The sequence below is a fragment of the Bidens hawaiensis genome, unplaced genomic scaffold (assembly GCF_021521415.1).
Source record: "Bidens hawaiensis isolate Kalapana, Puna unplaced genomic scaffold, B.hawaiensis_p1.1 tig00016758_1, whole genome shotgun sequence".
In the NCBI taxonomy this organism is placed as follows: Eukaryota; Viridiplantae; Streptophyta; class Magnoliopsida; order Asterales; family Asteraceae; genus Bidens; species Bidens hawaiensis.
Genome location: NW_027492542.1, coordinates 312,943 through 331,258, shown reverse-complemented (window position 1 = coordinate 331,258; position 18,316 = coordinate 312,943). Strand labels below are relative to the sequence as shown.

Sequence of the window (18,316 nt, the reverse complement as noted above, 5' to 3'; positions counted from 1 at the left end):
TTTAAGTATAAAACCAAAATTATATTTAATTATAAATATTTTCATAATTTATAATATCATATTGTATTCTCATATCTCTTTAATGCAACAATTTAAGATTGTTCATAATTTCTTATTATATTTTAAAATATAATATATATTTTTATATATTTTATTTAATAACAAAACCTTAGTTTTTTTAAATTTAGTTTTTAAATTTGTGACAACATTTTGTTATAAAATAATTTTTATAATGCATAAATGTTTTATTTTTTTAAATAAATCAAACACCAACATTTGATTTTAAACTTAAAATTATAATGTATAATATATCAAAAACTTATTAAAAAGTCATAAATAAACATTATTATATGAAATAGCTGAATTTAAGTATTAAATATAATAATTTTTTTATTTTTAATTTGTTTTTCAATTGTGTAAAAAACAGACTCAAACTTAGTGTATCATATGTAAAGAGAACCAAAAATTATAATGGACATGATAACTGATAACTCAAACCATAAGAAAATGAATCATGGACACCGTCTTCGATATCTCAGAGAAAAAATACCTTGTGATAATATATTCACTTTAAAAGTATGATAGCGTGTGGTAAAACTAGACTAATAACAAAATAATATGTAGATAGAAAATTAGAAATAAAGAGATTTTATTAATATAATTAATTAATTTTTGATATGATTTAAAAAAGCAAAGCGAAAGTCAAAGTCGAATAATAATAATATTAACAAGTCGTTGTTGTTGTTCACCTTGTTCTGAGCCCTATTTATTTATTTGTTGATCAAATACTGACTGCTTCCGATTGCCGATCATCATCATCATCATCATCATCATCAGGTAATCTAATCTAATCGATCTCTGTATTTGTTGATCAACTGAAGAAGCATAAGCATTATTATTATTATTATTGTATACGTTTTCCCCGATCTAGCGACTTGACTGACTGACTGTTTTATGTATAAAACGCAACGCAAGGTTAGGTTAGGTCAGGTCTGCTGCTAAACAGAATTCATGCTAAAACCCTAGGTAGGCTGCCTGGTACTAGTTGCTCTTATTTTGTAATTTTAAGTAATTTGGTCATCATCATTATTCATTTGCTTGTTGGATTTAGTTTAGAGATAGAGTGAGAAGTTACTTGTTGCAATGGATGATTCCATGGAAACTGGCAGTTTGCCTCTTTACCAAGACCGACCCAGAACCACCTTTCCCGACATGCGAACCAAACCTACCATGCCTCTGGTATTATTATTATTATTCCTCTTTATTATACATACATACATACATACATACATACATACGTAATCATTATCATCATCTTTATTATATTATAATAAATAAAATAGTCATCATAAACCTGATGCTGCTGCAGATGTTCCGATTTCTCATGAGAATGAATGTGCGCCTTCTTTTTGTGCTTCTCTTTTTGGGCTTTGGAGCTATTTTTTACGTTGGTGCTAGCACCTCACCCATCATTGTCTTTGTCTTCTCAATTTGCATCATCAGCTTCCTCCTATCTATATATCTCACTAATTGGGTACTTGCCAAGGATGAAGGACCTCCTGAGATGCTTCAGGTACTCCTCTATGCTCAATTATTTAATTTAACATGGATGAATGGATGGATGTTTAGGTACCATAGCCTCCTAAGATGGCATTTTTGTATGTCAGATATCAGATGCAATACATGATGGAGCTGAGGGTTTCTTTAAGACCCAGTATGGATCTATCTCTAAGATGGCTTTTTTGCTAGCATTAGTGATCTTTGGCATATATATGTTTCGTCCTCAACAAGAATCATCAGGCTTAGGGAGGTGATGAGAATGTCAATGCCGATTCTCCTTTATCATGCATGCTTTGTATCTTTCATGTTGAAGTTGTTGACTAGGGCAATGCTGATGCAGGTTAACTTCTGCATCTATCACCGTCTTCTCTTTTCTTTTAGGAGCTGTATGTTCTGGTATGGCTGGCTATGTTGGCATGTGGGTCTCTGTACGTGCTAATGTCCGTGTTTCAAGTGCAGCAAGACGGTCTGCAAGAGAGGCTCTGCAGGTTTCTCTTGTTCCATTTCTGTATAATCCTTTTCTGGTAGTTATTCCACTGACACTTTTTTTTGCTCAGATAGCTGTTCGTGCTGGTGGATTCTCAGCCTTGGTGGTTGTTGGGATGGCTGTAATTGGTGTTGCCATCCTTTATGCTACATTCTATGTTTGGTTGGGAGTGGACTCGCCAGGCTCAATGAAGGTTACTGACTGTGAGTGTCAACTTATTCTAATGGATTAGTATTAGTTGATGCATCTGTGCATTTTATTATGGAGTCCGTGTCTCAAAGTGTTCATTGACTTTTTAACTCATGTAGATGACATGGCATCCCATTGCTATGTTGCACAAATAGGTCTATATCTAAAATAGGTGTGTCATGTGTGAAGTGTTAAGTTTTATAAAGGACATTGTTTATTGCTTAGGGTCAGCCTTTGCATCCCAAGGCTCTCAAATGAAAAAAAGAGTTATTTACACAATAAGTCTTTGTGGTTTGGCTCTAGTCATGGGCCTAAGTTCTTCAAAGAGTTGCATGTTTGAGTTATTTGGTTTTCATTTTGTAACATGTTTGGGTTCTAGCCCTAACTTCCATTAAAGTTTGTGTTAAGTTTGGGAAAAATAACAGGAATATTCTTTTGAGAGACTATTTGTGTAATCACATAACTCAAATATGCAACTTTTTTAAACTTATACCCCAAAGGTGTGACAAGGGCCAACCACAGGGATTGTGATTCTAAAAAATAACTATAAATAGTAAAGATTTTGGCTTAGCTGAGTCTGGTGTCAAGTTTTGCAAGGTGATATATATATATATATATATATATATATATATATATATATATATATATATATATATATATATATATATATATATTTGGTGAGGTGGACTTGGCAGAATCTTGCTGTCAAAAAGTATTCATGCTAAACTTTGCTGCAGTCACTGGTTTTTGTGCATAATTATCAGTTCTTACTAGGAAACCTGTTATTCTTGTCATCTGATCTAAGACTAAATCCTTTAACAATATCACATTTGTAACATATGTGTCTTCAGTGCCTCTTCTTCTTGTGGTATATGGTTTTGGAGCTTCATTCGTAGCCCTTTTTGCTCAGTTGGGTGGTGGAATATACACGAAAGCTGCTGATGTTGGTGCTGATCTTGTTGGAAAAGTAGAGCAGGGAATACCCGAAGATGATCCTCGAAACCCTGCTGTCATTGCTGATCTGGTATACATTTCTTTCTTAGTTTTTTGCTTATTGAATAGTAATACATGTGAATGAAATACCAAACAGATTGAGCTTCAGTTTGCCATATTGATTCTGGTGCAAATTATAATATGGAATCACAAAAATAAGATGGAGTGTTAAAACAAACAAAAAGAAAGAGGCCACCAACACAAACCACTTGACTGCCTCTCACCCCCTTTCTCTACATGTTTATATTTCCACATTGACTGTAAGGTTTTGTCAATGATTTGTGACTAGTAAAGTGTTGCTTAAGTTGCCCTAGAAAGTTATTGAGGAAGGAGACTTCTAGTTTACAGTGTATCTGCTAGTTTGCCAATTGGTTAGATTGCCCTTTATTGTGATGTTCTTTGTTTTATTTATTACCACTTCTTTTGATAGTAAGGGGAGGTTTGGCAGTTTCATTAGGGAGCTCCAAACGCATCCTGGTATGAATCTAAGTTGACCTCATAGTTTGTCTTGAATCAACAAATCTGCGAACGGTGTCTTTTATGCAAGTATTTTTCTGAATTCAATTGCTTGGATCTTAACTGCAGCAATTAGTACCCACTTTCGGTTTCTCATATATTTGATTATCATTATTCGTGTCTGATGTATTAGTCTAGCTTGTGAAAATGCATATTATTTTTCTTATCGTGATGATTATTTTTATCTAACTGATTTATGTTATTTTTGATCATACAGGTTGGAGATAATGTTGGTGATTGTGCAGCTAGAGGAGCTGATCTGTTTGAGAGCATAGCTGCAGAGATAATCAGTGCTATGATACTTGGTGGAACCATGGCTCAGCGCTGCAAAATTGAAGATAAATCATTTGGTTCTCTATAATTGTAGTTGATTCCTAAGTCTCTGAAATTATGCGTTTATAATCAGTTAAAGAGTGTTGTTCATCGTATCTTCTAGACTTGTTCTTTGTCAGCAGCATATTTTCATTAACTCTGTGCAGTTGTTTGTTTGTTAACTAGATTTGTGTTCTACCTCTTATCTCTATGATATTGGAAAACATTTCATATGAGGCAAATTGAGAGTTGAGACACATTAACTTTTCTGATCTGCTACTGCTGATAATTTTTAATGTTATAGCTCATGACAGGGAGCTAAAGTTAGTTGCTTAGTTTGTAGTTATATGATGAATAACTTTAGTATTGTGGTTCTATATTCCAACATATGTATGTTTTTCTTACATTATGTTATGTGGTCAGTCAATCATCTATCTATGAACATGCAGATCCATCCGGCTTCATCTTGTTTCCTCTAGTCATCCATTCGTTTGATCTCATAATATCATCAGTGGGAATGTTTTCAATACGTGGCACACGTGATCCTGGAGTGATTGGTATTATGGAGGATCCTATGACGATACTTCAGAAAGGATATTCTGTTACAATTGTTTTAGCGGTTGTGACTTTCGGTTTGGTAAGTGACTTGAAGCATGCTGCTATTTCTGTTGTTTGCTACAGCTTATAAAATTGTTTGTTGCGTATGCATGCAGTCTACACGGTGGATGCTGTACACAGAACAAGCTCCTTCTGCTTGGTTGAATTTTGCCTTGTGTGGTTTGGTTGGAATCATGACAGCTTACATTTTCGTATGGATTACTCAGTATTACACTGACTATAAACACGAGCCTGTACGCAAGTTAGCTCTTTCCAGCTCAACAGGCCATGGGACTAACGTAATTGCGGGCATTAGCTTGGGTCTAGAGTCTACCGCTCTTCCTGTCCTTGTGATAAGCGTGTCTATTGTTTTGGCTTTCTGGTTGGGGCAAACCTCGGGGTTGGTTGATGATGTTGGGAATCCGACAGGTGGGCTGTTTGGGACGGCAGTTGCAACAATGGGCATGCTTAGCACTGCAGCCTATGTTCTCACTATGGATATGTTTGGCCCAATAGCTGATAATGCTGGTGGAATCGTTGAGATGAGTCAGCAGCCTGAAAGCGTTCGGGAGATCACTGATGTTTTGGATGCAGCTGGGAACACAACGAAAGCAACCACAAAAGGGTTTGCCATTGGATCTGCTGCACTTGCATCTTTTCTTTTATTCAGTGCGTATATGGATGAAGTAGCATCATTTGCTCACTCCTCATTTACACAGGTAGGTAATTTCTGATTGGATTGTTGTGGTGTGGATCAAGTGCTTAATCATCATTTGCAGGTTGACATCGCCATTCCAGAAGTATTTGTTGGTGGATTGTTGGGGTCCATGCTTATATTTCTTTTCAGTGCGTGGGCATGTGCTGCAGTTGGCCGCACCGCCCAAGAGGTTGTTAACGAAGTAAGAAGACAGTTTATTGAGAGGCCAGGCATCATGGTACGTAAACAAATTTTTTTAACGCAGCCAGCTATTACCTTATTATTCTTTTATGAAATTCTCCATGCTTATGTTTATTATAGGACTTCAAAGAGAAACCAGATTATGGGAGATGTGTTGCAATTGTCGCCTCTGCTTCTCTGAGGGAGATGATAAAGCCTGGAGCCTTGGCCATTATATCACCTATATTTGTTGGTATAGTAAATCACATTATTTCAATGACAAGAGATATATATGTTGTTGTTCACGAGGAACATTTTATTTGTTTGTTTTCCAAACAGGCATTCTGTTTCGCATTCTGTTTGTTTTCCAAGTGGTGGCCGCCATGTTGATGTTTGCTACGGTTTCTGGTATTCTGATGGCTCTTTTCCTCAACACTGCTGGTGGTGCCTGGGATAATGCTAAGAAATATATTGAGACGGGGGCTCTTGGAGGCAAAGGAAGTGAGAGCCACAAAGCAGCAGTTACTGGTGATACGTAAGTCTCCATCCAATCGTAAATTATTTCTTGGTTTTTCTTCATTTCTAACCCTTTGTTTACAACAAACAGTGTAGGTGACCCCTTCAAAGACACAGCTGGGCCTTCCCTGCATGTTCTTATCAAGATGCTTGCAACGATAACGCTGGTGATGGCGCCCGTCTTTTTGTGATCAACAGTAATGAGAGTTTATTTATTTATTATTAATACCGACCGATTTTATCTTAACTTGGGAGCAAAATGCATGTGAAAGATGGCTCTTATTTTTCATTTCCTTTTTGTTGTTTACTTACATCTTCTTCTCCTAGTGTCATTTGATTGCTTGTTGTCTATTGATATTAGTTGTGATTTGAATGATAGAAAAAAAATTAATATAATTTTGGATAGAGTGTGAAATGGCAAATAATGAAGGTCGTCGTCTTCCATTCATTTTTATTATGTTATTCACTTGACATGTTTAATTAATTAATGAAAGATAGTGTAAATCATGTATGTATGTATGTATGTATCTCTCGGAGGCGCACCTTCAGGGATCATATAAACCAACACTAGGTTCATAAACTGAAAACAAGTTTAGAATATTGGTGGGTTGGTGGGTAAATTGACGTCATTATTATTATTATTATTATTCTTATTATTATTAAAAAACAAAAGGAGGAGGAGGTGGTCTAGAGAATAAATAAATAAAAATAAATAAATTTGAATGATTAGAAATAAAACAAAGACAAAGGAAGGAAGGAAGGAAGGAATAAAGCCTAATCTAAACCCCTTCCTTCCTTTACAATAGTAATTGAAGAGGTATGTACCCGCCTCAACAACGAACGAGGCGGGTCAACCCACAAGATATAGACAAGAGGCTTGAAATCAAGACATTATGAAGGCACAAAGCCAAAACCTACGCGCATGGCGCATATCACACATGCTCAGGCATCATATGCCCAGGCACCACACATGCTCAGGCACCATATGCCCAGGCACCACACATGCTCAGGCATCATATGCCCAGGCACCACAGATGCCCAGGCATCACATATGCTCACGCATATCACATATGCGCGTGGCGCATCAGCGCGCGGCGCATATCACATGCTCGTGCATATCACATCTGCGCATGAAACATCTGCGCGTGAGAATAAAGAGAATAAAGAGAAGACCTCGCGCATCCTCAGGATTGGCGCATATCACACATGCACATAATCAACCTCGTCCTTATCCAAATCAGGATTAGGGCAACCTTGATTGTGCACGTCAGACAACCTTCCAGAAGGTATCTTTTTAAGGAATAAGAATATGCTGATGTTGACAGCTGCCAAATGAAAGGTGGACAACTCAGCATAACCCATGTGCTACCACGTGATTATAACCAATGAAAAAGCACCAGGTGTCCCCAAGGACACGTGGCGCAAATCAATTGGAGGAGGCCAACAAGGCTGAGCCAAATCAGTGGAAACCCTAGCACTATAAATACAGCATCAACTCCACAAGGAGAGACATCAAATCATATTCAATTACATTTAATCAGACAGTTACAGCCAGTAACACATAATCACATCCAATTACAGAGTATTCAGCTATTAAGCAATACTCTCCAGATTTCCTTACTCTGATATTGTTATCTTCTCCCACAAATACTTATTCTCACACCGGAGGGTTACCCCAAAGAGGACCCCTCTGTCCCTTTCTGAGGGGTAAGTTGACGGTGCTGTTCATTTTGTAGGTTGAAGAACCCAGATCCAAGAAAACCATCGGTGAAATAGTATAATCAAACCCGAGGAAGTAGATCGTCTACCAGTGAGTCGATCCACGCTTCTTCATTGGCGCCATCCACTGTTACAACGGCAATCAGATCTCATCAGATCTATATATAAAAACAAATTTTCACCATGGTTTCTGGTGCTCGTAACGTCGATCAAGTTCTGGAGGATATTGAACGTGAGGATGTTAATGAGGGACAGCAGTTTCTGAGGGGGCCGCATGATTCTACGCGCACCACCAGTAACCGTCCCTTCATCACAACTCCTCACGGCCAGACTGAAACTCCTCCAGACGATCTCACGTTACAAAATCTTGCCGGCGCGAAACAAAAAGGACCAATGGGTCCAGAAGATGAAACAAATGATCCTAAAGAATGGCTCATAAACGAGCAGCGGCGTCTAATGGACAAGTACAATGAGATGGTCAAACAGAAAAAGCTAGCCGACTTAACACAAAGGCAAACGTTTGATAAGCAAACTGTTCATGGAACAAAAAGGCCGCGCTCGCCGGAAGAAGGACATTCTGTTCACACTGCACACACTGAGTTCAGTGATGAAGAAGTGCACAGCATGAGGAAGACGCGAGATACTCATGCAGGAGGCTCACAGCTCCGCGCGCCTGTGAACATGGCGCCTGGAGCCAGAGCCGATCTGGATCTGCACATACCGTACAGCCCACCAGTTAGAGGGCAAGTGGACATAACTACACCGTACAGACCAGCCATCTTGGTGAAACATTCAAAGTTCACTGAGCGCATCGCGAAGGCTCCCATCCAGCACAAAACCAAGATGCCAAGTGGTTTGGGCAAATATGACGGCACAACAGATCCAGACGATTTCTTGCAAGGTTTTTACAACACGGGAAACCTAGAGAGCTGGACGATGCCAACATGGTGTCACATGTTTGCTCGCTGCCTCACGGGCGCGGCGCGTGTCTGGTTCGAGAGCTTGCCGACTGGGCAAATTGATGGGTTCGAGGAACTATTGGAAAAGTTCCAAGCCCACTTCGTACAGCAGCGCAGACACACGCGCGACCCTGATGACATCATGCACTGCGTGCGCAGGAATGATGAAACGATTGAAGACTACATCACTCGTTTCAATCAGGAGTCTCTGGCAATCGGAGGTATCACTGAGAAACTATTGCGCGTGGCCTTTATACAAGGCGCGCGCAGTGATCAACTCCGCCGAGCTCTCATAAGCAGAGATGGCATGCCCACCACGTGGGCCAAGTTAATGGAAGCATCGCGAGTTTTCGCGAGAAATGAAAAACAAATTGCCCAAGATAGGGCAAGAGAAAGAGCGCATCAAGCTGAGTCACCGCGCAGCAAAGAAAAAAGGGGCAAACAGAACTCTGTATGGTCCAGGTTGCAACCAACCAGTTTTTCTTCCGCAGAAAAGCAGGCGCAACCAAGCTCACCCCAGCCCCAAAAAGATGTTCGTAATCGCGGGGAGGGTGACAAGAGGGAGGGCGGCAGAGATCCTAGCAGACCTCTGCCAAGAATATGGACTCCCCTCACTAAAACGCCTTCACAGGTGTTAAGCACTGAGAATGTCCAATTCAAAAGCCCCAAGCCACTACACTACAAGGGACCATCAGACAGTGGCAAGTACTGTGAGTTTCACAAGTCCACAGGACACAACACTGATGCATGCCACCACTTGAAGGATGCAATTGAAAAGGATGTGAAATCAGGCAAGCTGGCTCACCTGGTAAAAAACTCAAGACCAGAAAATGAACAACCAGAAGGAGCCTCTGCCAGCAAAAAGTACAAAAGAATCTGTGTAGCCGAGGGAGGAAGGCAAGGGCAAACATCAAGAAAAAGAAGCGCGCAAATCCAAGGAGATTGGCGCGAGCAACAAGTAATCTTCCCAAGAATCAGGGGAGGCCCTTCAATTAGCAGTCCTCTGGTCATCACTACACACATTGCTCATTACGAAGTGTCAAAAGTCCTGGTGGACACTGGCAGCGAGTCAGACATCATGTATGAGCAATGTTTCAGGAAGCAGGATCCGGCAGACCAAGCAAGGCTTGAAATTGTGAATGCACCAATCTCTGGTGTTTCAAATGAAATCATTCATCCCCTAGGTCAAATACAATTTGAGCTAACTATGGGGGATGAGAAACACAAGCGAGCCGAAGTTGTTAACTTCTTGGTCTTGCCCACCACTTCATGCCACAATATGATCCTGGGTAGGGAAACGATTGCCCAATTCAACGCCATACCGTCGCCAGCGCACGGAGCGTTGGGGTTCCCAACACCAACAGGTGTAACTTTTGTATACCGGGATCATTTGTGTGCAGTGACAAGTACTCCGCGGGAGGGGAGAATGAAACTTCCAATGGCAGACAACGCGCCAGAGGAATGGATTCTCAACCCAAAATTCCCAGAGCAGAAGATCACAATTGGCGCAACGATATCAGACGACACGAGGGTGAGAATGAAAAGATTGCTCACAGCATATATGTCGGTCTTCGCGTGGCAACACTCTGATATGACTGGGGTTCCGCGAGACCTGGCACAACATTCTCTCAACACGTTCAAGTCTGTAGAGCCAATTGCTCAAAAGAAGAGAGTCATAGGGGATGAGAAAGCGAGGGCCATGAATGAGTAGGTTGAGGATTTACTGCGCGCAAACATCATCCGCCCGATACGATACCAGACGTGGGTAGCCAATCCTGTGATGGTAAAGAAAAGTAACGGGTCGTGGAGGATGTGCATTGACTTCAAAGACCTCAACAAAGCGTGCCCAAAAGATTGTTACCCCCTCCCAAACATCGACGCAAAGGTGGACTCCGTGGCGCCATTCAAGCTCAAATGTTTCCTGGATGCCTACAAAGGCTATCACCAGATTCAAATGGCACCACAAGATGAGGACAAGACCGCATTTAGAACCGACAAGGGTGTTTTTTGCTACACAAAAATGCCCTTTGGTTTGAAGAATGCGGGCGCCACCTACCAAAGACTTATGGATGCCGTTTTCAACGAGCAAATTGGAAGAAACCTAGAAGTCTATGTAGATGATTTGGTGATCAAAAACAGAGAGGAAAAACAGATGCTCAAAGACATCGAGGAAACCCTCGAGCGCCTAAAGGAAGTTAACATGAAGCTCAATCCGAGCAAATGCACTTTCGGCGTGCAAGAGGGAAAATTTCTGGGTGTAATGGTCACCAAGGATGGTTTCAAGGTGAACCCTAAGAAGGTGGAGGCCATCCTTGACATGCCCTCGCCATCCACCATGAAAGAAGTTCAGAAGCTGAATGGTAGATTGGTCTCAATCAACAGGTTCCTAGCGAACCATGCAAGCAAATCTACCCCATTTGTCAACACATTGAGGAATTGCTTAAAGAAAAGCCAATTCAAATGGACTCCCGAGGCCGAGCAAGCTTTCAGGGAGATAAAAGAATGTTTGATAAATCTGCCCGCGCTCACAGCTCCACTTCCTGGTGAAACTCTAACATTATACCTATCAGCAGGAGAGCGCGCCATCGGCGCAGTATTATTGGTGGATCGCAAGGGAATCCAAACGCCAATATACTATGTGAGTCGGGTGCTGACAGATCCTGAAACGCGCTACTCCATCATGGAAAAGTTAGTTTTATCACTAACACACGCGTCGCGCAAGCTTCATAGATATTTCAATGGTCATCCCATTGAAGTTCTGACTGGTTACAACATCCAGCAAGTTTTGCGGCGCCCCGCGCTCTCGGGAAGGTTGACAAAGTGGGCGCTGGAATTAGGAGAACACACGATCTCCTATAAGCCTCGTCCAGCAATAAAGGGACAAGTTTTAGCTGATTTCATTGCAGAAGTCCCCGAAGGAAAAATTGAAGAGGCTCAGCGCGAGGTAGACCCTCCGCGAGCCAATGATGAAGAAAATGTTTGGAGATTGTTCACTGACGGAGCTTCAAACAATGAAGGGTCCGGCGCAGGCCTAAAACTGGTGGATCCAGAGAATCATGAATATACTTACGCCATCAGGTTGGACTTCAAAAGCACCAACAATGAGGCCGAGTATGAAGCCCTGCTGGCTGGCCTGCGCATCGCGCAAAAATTCGGAGTTAAAAACCTGGAGGCCCATGTTGATTCATACTTGGTAGCAGCACAGGTCAATGGCCTTTATGATGCCAAGGAGAACACCATGCCTCTATACCTAGAGCAGGCGAAAAAGCTCATCGAGCAATTTGACAGCTTCAGAATCATTCACATTCCGCGCAGTGAAAACAAATCTGCTGACGCGCTGAGCAAGATGGCATCAACCAGCTTCGATCACTTTGGCAAAGATGTCAGAGTAGAAGTAATGAGCAACCCGTCGGTGGGAGCGAAGTCTGTCCTTGTAACTCACACAACCCCTTCATCATGGATAACTCCAATAATGGAATTCTTGAAGGAGGGAAGAGTACCAGACGATCGCGCACAGGCGAGGAAGATAAGACACAAGTCGCAGAACTATGAACTGCTTGATGGTACACTTTATCGACGCTCTTATCTTGGGCCGCTCATGAAATGCCTAGATGCTGAGGAAGCAAGTTATGTGATAAGAGAAATACACGAAGGAATCTGTGGAATACATGCTGGACCACGCATGGTGGTTGCCAAGGCAATGAGCGCAGGTTACTATTGGCCAGGCATGTACTTGGACGCTCTAAAGGAGATCCAAAAATGCAAAGCATGTCAGAGCTATGCGCCAAACACCATGCGGCCAAAGAACAACTTGATTCCAGTGACCTCTGCATGGCCTTTCCACAAATGGGCAATTGACATTGTGGGTCCCCTTCCGCAAGCGCAAGGGCGAGTAAAATTCTTGGTAGTGGCAGTAGACTATTTCACAAAATGGGTTGAAGCCAAGCCACTAGCAAAAATCACAGCCGAAGCGATGAAGCAGTTTATATGGAGCCACATCATATGCCGTTTTGGCTTGCCCATGGAAATTGTGAGCGATAATGGCAAGCAATTCACTGACAAAAAGATATCCAGCTGGCTCAAGGAATTGCGCATCAACCAAATTTTCACTTCAGTTTATCACCCTCAGGGGAATGGCCAAGTGGAACGCGCTAACCAAAGCTTGCTGAATGGGCTGAAGAAAAGGTTAGAGGGAGAATCCCATTCTTGGGTCGAAGAGCTACCTAATGTCCTGTGGGCACACAGGACATTAAGCAAAACCAGCAATGGCGAATCTCCGTTCAGCCTAACCTATGGAACAGAGGCAATGATTCCAGCGGAAATTGGATGCCCATCCCATAGAGTACTCATGATGAGCAAGATTGATAACGAGCGCGAACGAAGGTTGGATCTCAACTTACTTGAAGGGCGCAGAGAGGCGGCTATCATCAGTGAAGCCAAGTACAAGAAAAAACTGGAAAAATATTACAACCAGCGTGTGAAAGAATGCCACTTCAAGAAAAATGATTTTGTCCTTCGAAACAATGAAGCTAGCCGCGCGATACCCCTAGGAAAAATGTCACCCAATTGGGAGGGACCGTATCAAATCTCAGAAGAATTGGGCAAAGGCGCATATGCTTTAAAAGATTTGAATGGAAAGAAGATCCCGCGCGCATGGAACGCGGCACAGCTTAGAAAATGTTTCATGTAAAAAATATCAAGTTTGTAATCAAGGCCTTTTAAGCCATTATGAATAATGATACGCGCTATCTTCTCTTAATGTGGATTCTATTACCTTTTGCATACATGTTTCACACTTCCCTTTATTAATTTTGAGCAATATGACAACATTGTATTGACATCAAAACAAAATAAAACGAAGTAAAACATACATGCGCGAGCAACAAGCTCAAACGCGTTAACGAGTCTTAACTCTAAAACGTCAGGGCCTTAGCCCAATTCTATTACCTTTTGCATACATGTTTCACACTTCCCTTTATTAATTTTGAGCAATATGACAACATCGTATTGACATCAAAACAAAATAAAACGAAGTAAAACATACATGCGCGAGCAACAAGCTCAAACGCGTTAACGAGTCTTAACTCTAAAACGTCAGGGCCTTAGCCCAATAATGTGAGCCTTAGCTCAAATCACTCACAACATCCATCCTACATGCTGCGCAGACTGACCATAAAAATACCTAAGCACAACTAAGGCAAAGCGAATGCCAAAACATAGTTGTTAAGGTCTCAGGTCGAGGTCGCGCATGAAATTGTAATGGATATCTGAGTAACACATATTGACACGTAAAGGCTAAAAAACTCATAATTCCATGCGCGATAACGTCGCGCAAAAGAGGAATAATGAAAACGCCAAGACACGTGTCAACATAATCAAGATATGGCAAAATCACTTACAATACGACAAGGGTTAAGAATAATAAATTCCTTACAACCTTGTTCTTATTCCAACGTGCAAGCATATCTTATATTCAACAAGCAAACATTCAATATAAAGAGATGAATGGGGAATGCGCAAGATGCGAAGAAGGGAAAAACATAATTTCATTCAAAAGCATTGAAATTTACAAGTTTACAAGATGATGAGATACAAATTACAAATAAAAATAAAAAACATGAAGGGCTTCTCAAGTCTCCACGTCGACGTCAGCCTCTTCATAATCCTCATCATCGCCCTCAGCATCTGGCGCAGCCTGCTCCTCATCATCTCCAAACTGACCGTAGTCAAGTTGTTCATCTTGAATGGAGTCTTCTAGCACAACAGTGTCAGGAGCGGATCCTTTGGCCACGCCAGAGCCGCTAGCAACGCCAGCATTCCCCGCGCCATCATCGCCGCCACCAGCCCCTTCGCACTCGTCAAGTAATTTCTTTAGCGCGGCGAGATCGGGCTGGTCAGCAAGCGCGGATATCTGCAAATCATATGGAAAAATATGAGTACAAAAGACTTGGAAAATAAGTTAAGATAATCTCATTAAGGATAAAATACCTGCGCAAGGATGGGAATGGGAGTATTCATATACTTCTCCCCCATCGCGGCCATGTCCGCGCAGGCAACGTCGCTCTGATAAGGGTACTCGGATGGGTTCTTCTTCAACATGCCATATTCATAACCATCCGTGAACCCTTCAGCTCGGCCCACCAAGCGCGCGGCAGCGTTGCAATCCATCACCAGGGCCTGAAACTCGTCTGAGTATTTCATCGCGTAAGCGCAACGAGTCATGCCCTGTGAGATCAGCCATTGGCGATCCTGCGCGAGGCCAGCAACAGACGTCTCGAGGGCAGGAACCTGAGAGTTTAATAACTCAACAGTTTCCTTAGTCTTTTTTAGCTCCTCTTTGTCAGACGCTGCTGCCGGCAAAGCTTCTTCATTTTCAGACCGCGCAGAATCAAGTGCTTCCTGGCTAGACGCTGCCATCGCCAAGGCTTCATCCTTCTCGGCCTGCGCGGACGCCAGTTCCTTCTTCAGGCGCGCAACCTCACTCTCCAGTGATGATTTTTCAGTGATAGACTGGACAAGAGCTTGGTCACGCGCCTCCGCCTCGAGCTCCAACTCGCGCGCTCTACGCGAGTACTTGGCCGCGTCCGCCTCCGCCGCCTGCAGCTTCTCCCGCGCAGCCTGAAGCTCATGACCGCGCTTCACGAAGGCGCTGTTGGCACTGGCTCTGTTCTCACTGAGCTCTGCTTGGAGCTTCTCAGCTCTCTCGCGAGCATCAGAAAGATGCCAAGCAGACACCTTAGCCTCTTGCTTGGCTTCCGCAAGAGCATCACGTACTTTTACGTAATCAGAGCGAAGCTCTTGGGAGGCAGCAAAGAAGGCCGACCCAGCAAACATATGGTCGTTGAGCAAGTCGTCGCGAGCGCGGTCCTCCTGGAACCTCCTTTCAGATGGAGGCACAGCATGAGCCCAGAATTCCGCACACACACCCATGGACTGAAAGGTGCTGTCTTCAGTAATATTCCATCTCGGGCGGTAAATGTGATCGGATTCCTGCAAAAGCAAAGTAATTATCTAAGTTATCAAAACACTAAGATGGAAGTCCGCGCAGCGGAACAAAAATTAACCTATACCTGCGGGGATGAAGCAGAAAAGTCAGCGCCAGCCCCACGAGAAGGCTCCGTCGCGAAACCTCGTGGCGCTGCAGGGCTGGCGCGGGCGCCAGCGGAGTCTTCAACTTCAAACTCCTCACCCTCCTCTGAAATAGGCCTCTTCTCCTGCGACCTAGAATCAAAATCGGTCTCGCAAGGAGGGCTGTGCGCAGGTGGAGGTGAAGGAGGTCTCGACGCCGCCACGTTGGCGCGCAAAACGGCCTCCTGCTCCTTAGTAATCCCGATGAGGGGAGATTCATCGCCTGCAGGAGCAGGAGCAGGAGCAGAGCCAACGGCGCTGGCACCGGCGCCAGGAGTGCCGCCAGAAGCTTGTACGCCAGCTACGGCTTCTATGAAAAAATCAACAAAAAGAAATGGTTCATGACTTGATCTAAAAGAAAGTCAGAAAATAAGAGCGCAATACGTACCTTGGCGCAACTCCGTTCGCGAAGCAAACATCGCCATGAAGTCCATTCTACCCTTCTTTGAGGGTAAAACAGGGGACTTCGAAGCGACCTCCGCGCAGCCTCGGCATCTTGTTGCGCTGTCGCCGGCCCTACAAACATTTGAGTGAGCAAAGATTCATTAGTAATTCTATCAGAATCGCGCTCATAGAGACATAAAGGATAAGCAAAGTATACCTGTCGAAGGCGCAACACCGCTTCCCTTTTCCGCCGCGCGAAGGGAGGAGCTAGTGGCACCATGCCTCAGGTGGACAGGAGGTCTGCCCACTTTTTGAGGCAGGGAAGACAAGGAAACCTTGGTGGTAAACTCCTGGGTTTTCCCAAATCCCCCCGCCTGAGTAGGAGGATCCTGAACAACAGGGGCAACATCTTTCTTCTGTTTCTTACTGGCCCCTGCGCCAGTTTTCCCCTTAGCTTTACGCTTTAGTTGGGGTGCCTCCTCTTCCTCCTTCTCTTCCGCGAGCTCCAGCTCGTAGTTTTCGAGCGCATCTACAATACACGCAACAGAAGTGTTAGCAAAATTTGGTATTATAAAGGAAAATGCATAAGTACAAAGGCTTACCAGGCGCATCGCTGTCGAAGACAAACCCCAGATCATCAGGGATGAACATGTCATCGAAGCGATCGGGGAAAGCAACCTCCCCAGCGCCGACCGCGACGGAGCCACCCTCCATATGCTCATCATATGCGGCGTGGATATACTCCTTGGTGACTGCACAAAACAAGTCGAATGATATCAGCAAAAGGAATTATAATCGCGCAGAAGTAAAGCAATGAGATTAACTTACATAACCCGTCGACTTGGATAACGGGCTCAAGCGCGCTGTCCGCCCACCTCCTGCTCATACCAACCCCGACCAGCGCCTCCTCACAAATGTTCTTGGCGGGGGATGGTTCAGCGGTCAACTTATTAACCCAGGCGCCAGTTGGGTTCTCCGCAGGCGCAGAAGAAATCACGCGCATAGTCATGCGGATGGGGATCACACCAGCCCTTATATAGAAAAACCTCTCAGACCAGTCATGAAGGCTCTTGAATGAAACAGTGGAGCACTTCACCTTCTGACTGCGAGGAATAAAAGAGAACCAAGAGTCTTGGATCTTGGGCTTGTAAAAAAACTGAAAGCGCCGAGGGGTGGGCTCCTCGCGCTGGGATTTGCACATGAACTCAAAGTGAGTCATGCGCACAAGTCCAAACGGATGGACTTGGGATATATGAATCCCATAAAACTGAAGCAGTGCACCCACAAACCTTGTCATCGGGAGACGAAGGTTGCAGTGGGTGAAAAAATGGCTATAAAGGGATATATAGCCGGTAGGCGGGTCCGCCGCCGTTTGCCCGGCCCCAGGCAACATGCAGCCAAACAGAGGGGGAAAACCCTGAGAGGCGATAAGGCTGTCAAGATCAGCCTGCCTCAATTTGCAGGGGATTTCATTCCACCTCTTCACGGCCTTGGTCCTCCCTACCTCCTCCGATGAGACCTCAGCAGCCTTCTTCCCCTTGCCGGTCTTCTTCAATGTAGACATTACTAACGATTTTCTACGACAATGGATGGGGGAGATTGTGTTGTCTGAGCTATCAGACATACAACTGTGACAAAGAACAAAGGATGATCTGAAGAACAGAGACCTGGAAGCAGAACAAAGGTAATCAGAAGACAAGGAAAGAAAGAAAAGCTCAGAATAAACAAGAAGATGAAGGATAAAAAAACTCTAAGGGCTGGCTTTTATAGGCTCAGGAAAGAGAAAAAATGGTGCTGATCGGACTTCACGCGCCCCCACTCGCAGGTGTAAGCCAACGGAAGCGCGACACGTGTCAATCACACTGTGTGAGGGGACACGAAAAGAAATAATACAGCTGTTGCCAGAGTTCACGCGCCACCACTCGCAGGAACGGACCAATGCAAGTGCGACACGTGTTCCTGACACTCTGTGAGGGGACACGAAAGGCAACTGTAGCACCTCGAGCACACGAAAGGTCTGACACGTCTCCATCACGTACATAGACGATTCGTTTTCAACCAAAAGGATAGAATTTCGCG

At 43.5% G+C, this 18,316-nt stretch overlaps 1 protein-coding gene across 1 annotated transcript; it reads left to right on the top strand.

Annotated features, from left to right (window-relative positions):
• The first annotated feature begins 844 nt into the window (after positions 1 to 844).
• On the top strand, positions 845 to 6,340 carry LOC143552073 (pyrophosphate-energized membrane proton pump 3-like). Its single transcript, XM_077042377.1, has 14 exons — positions 845 to 1,026; positions 1,112 to 1,239; positions 1,370 to 1,573; positions 1,668 to 1,810; positions 1,901 to 2,048; positions 2,118 to 2,250; positions 3,088 to 3,260; positions 3,963 to 4,095; positions 4,507 to 4,694; positions 4,771 to 5,373; positions 5,434 to 5,589; positions 5,673 to 5,784; positions 5,871 to 6,066; positions 6,139 to 6,340. Exons 2-14 carry the CDS (start codon positions 1,144 to 1,146, stop codon positions 6,236 to 6,238), a joined length of 2,385 nt encoding a protein of 794 aa, XP_076898492.1. The 5' UTR covers positions 845 to 1,026; positions 1,112 to 1,143; the 3' UTR covers positions 6,239 to 6,340.
• Positions 6,341 to 18,316: the final 11,976 nt, after the last annotated feature.

What these genes read in the sequence shown, in the direction of transcription:
- LOC143552073 (XM_077042377.1), top strand. Translation starts at nt 1,144, where the DNA reads ATGGATGATTCCATGGAAACTGGCAGTTTGCCTCTTTACCAAGACCGA. An exon ending in AATTGAAGATAAATCATTTG is followed by an intron (nt 4,096 to 4,506) that starts GTTCTCTATAAT and finishes ATGAACATGCAG; the next exon opens with ATCCATCCGGCTTCATCTTG. An exon ending in CGGTTGTGACTTTCGGTTTG is followed by an intron (nt 4,695 to 4,770) that starts GTAAGTGACTTG and finishes GTATGCATGCAG; the next exon opens with TCTACACGGTGGATGCTGTA.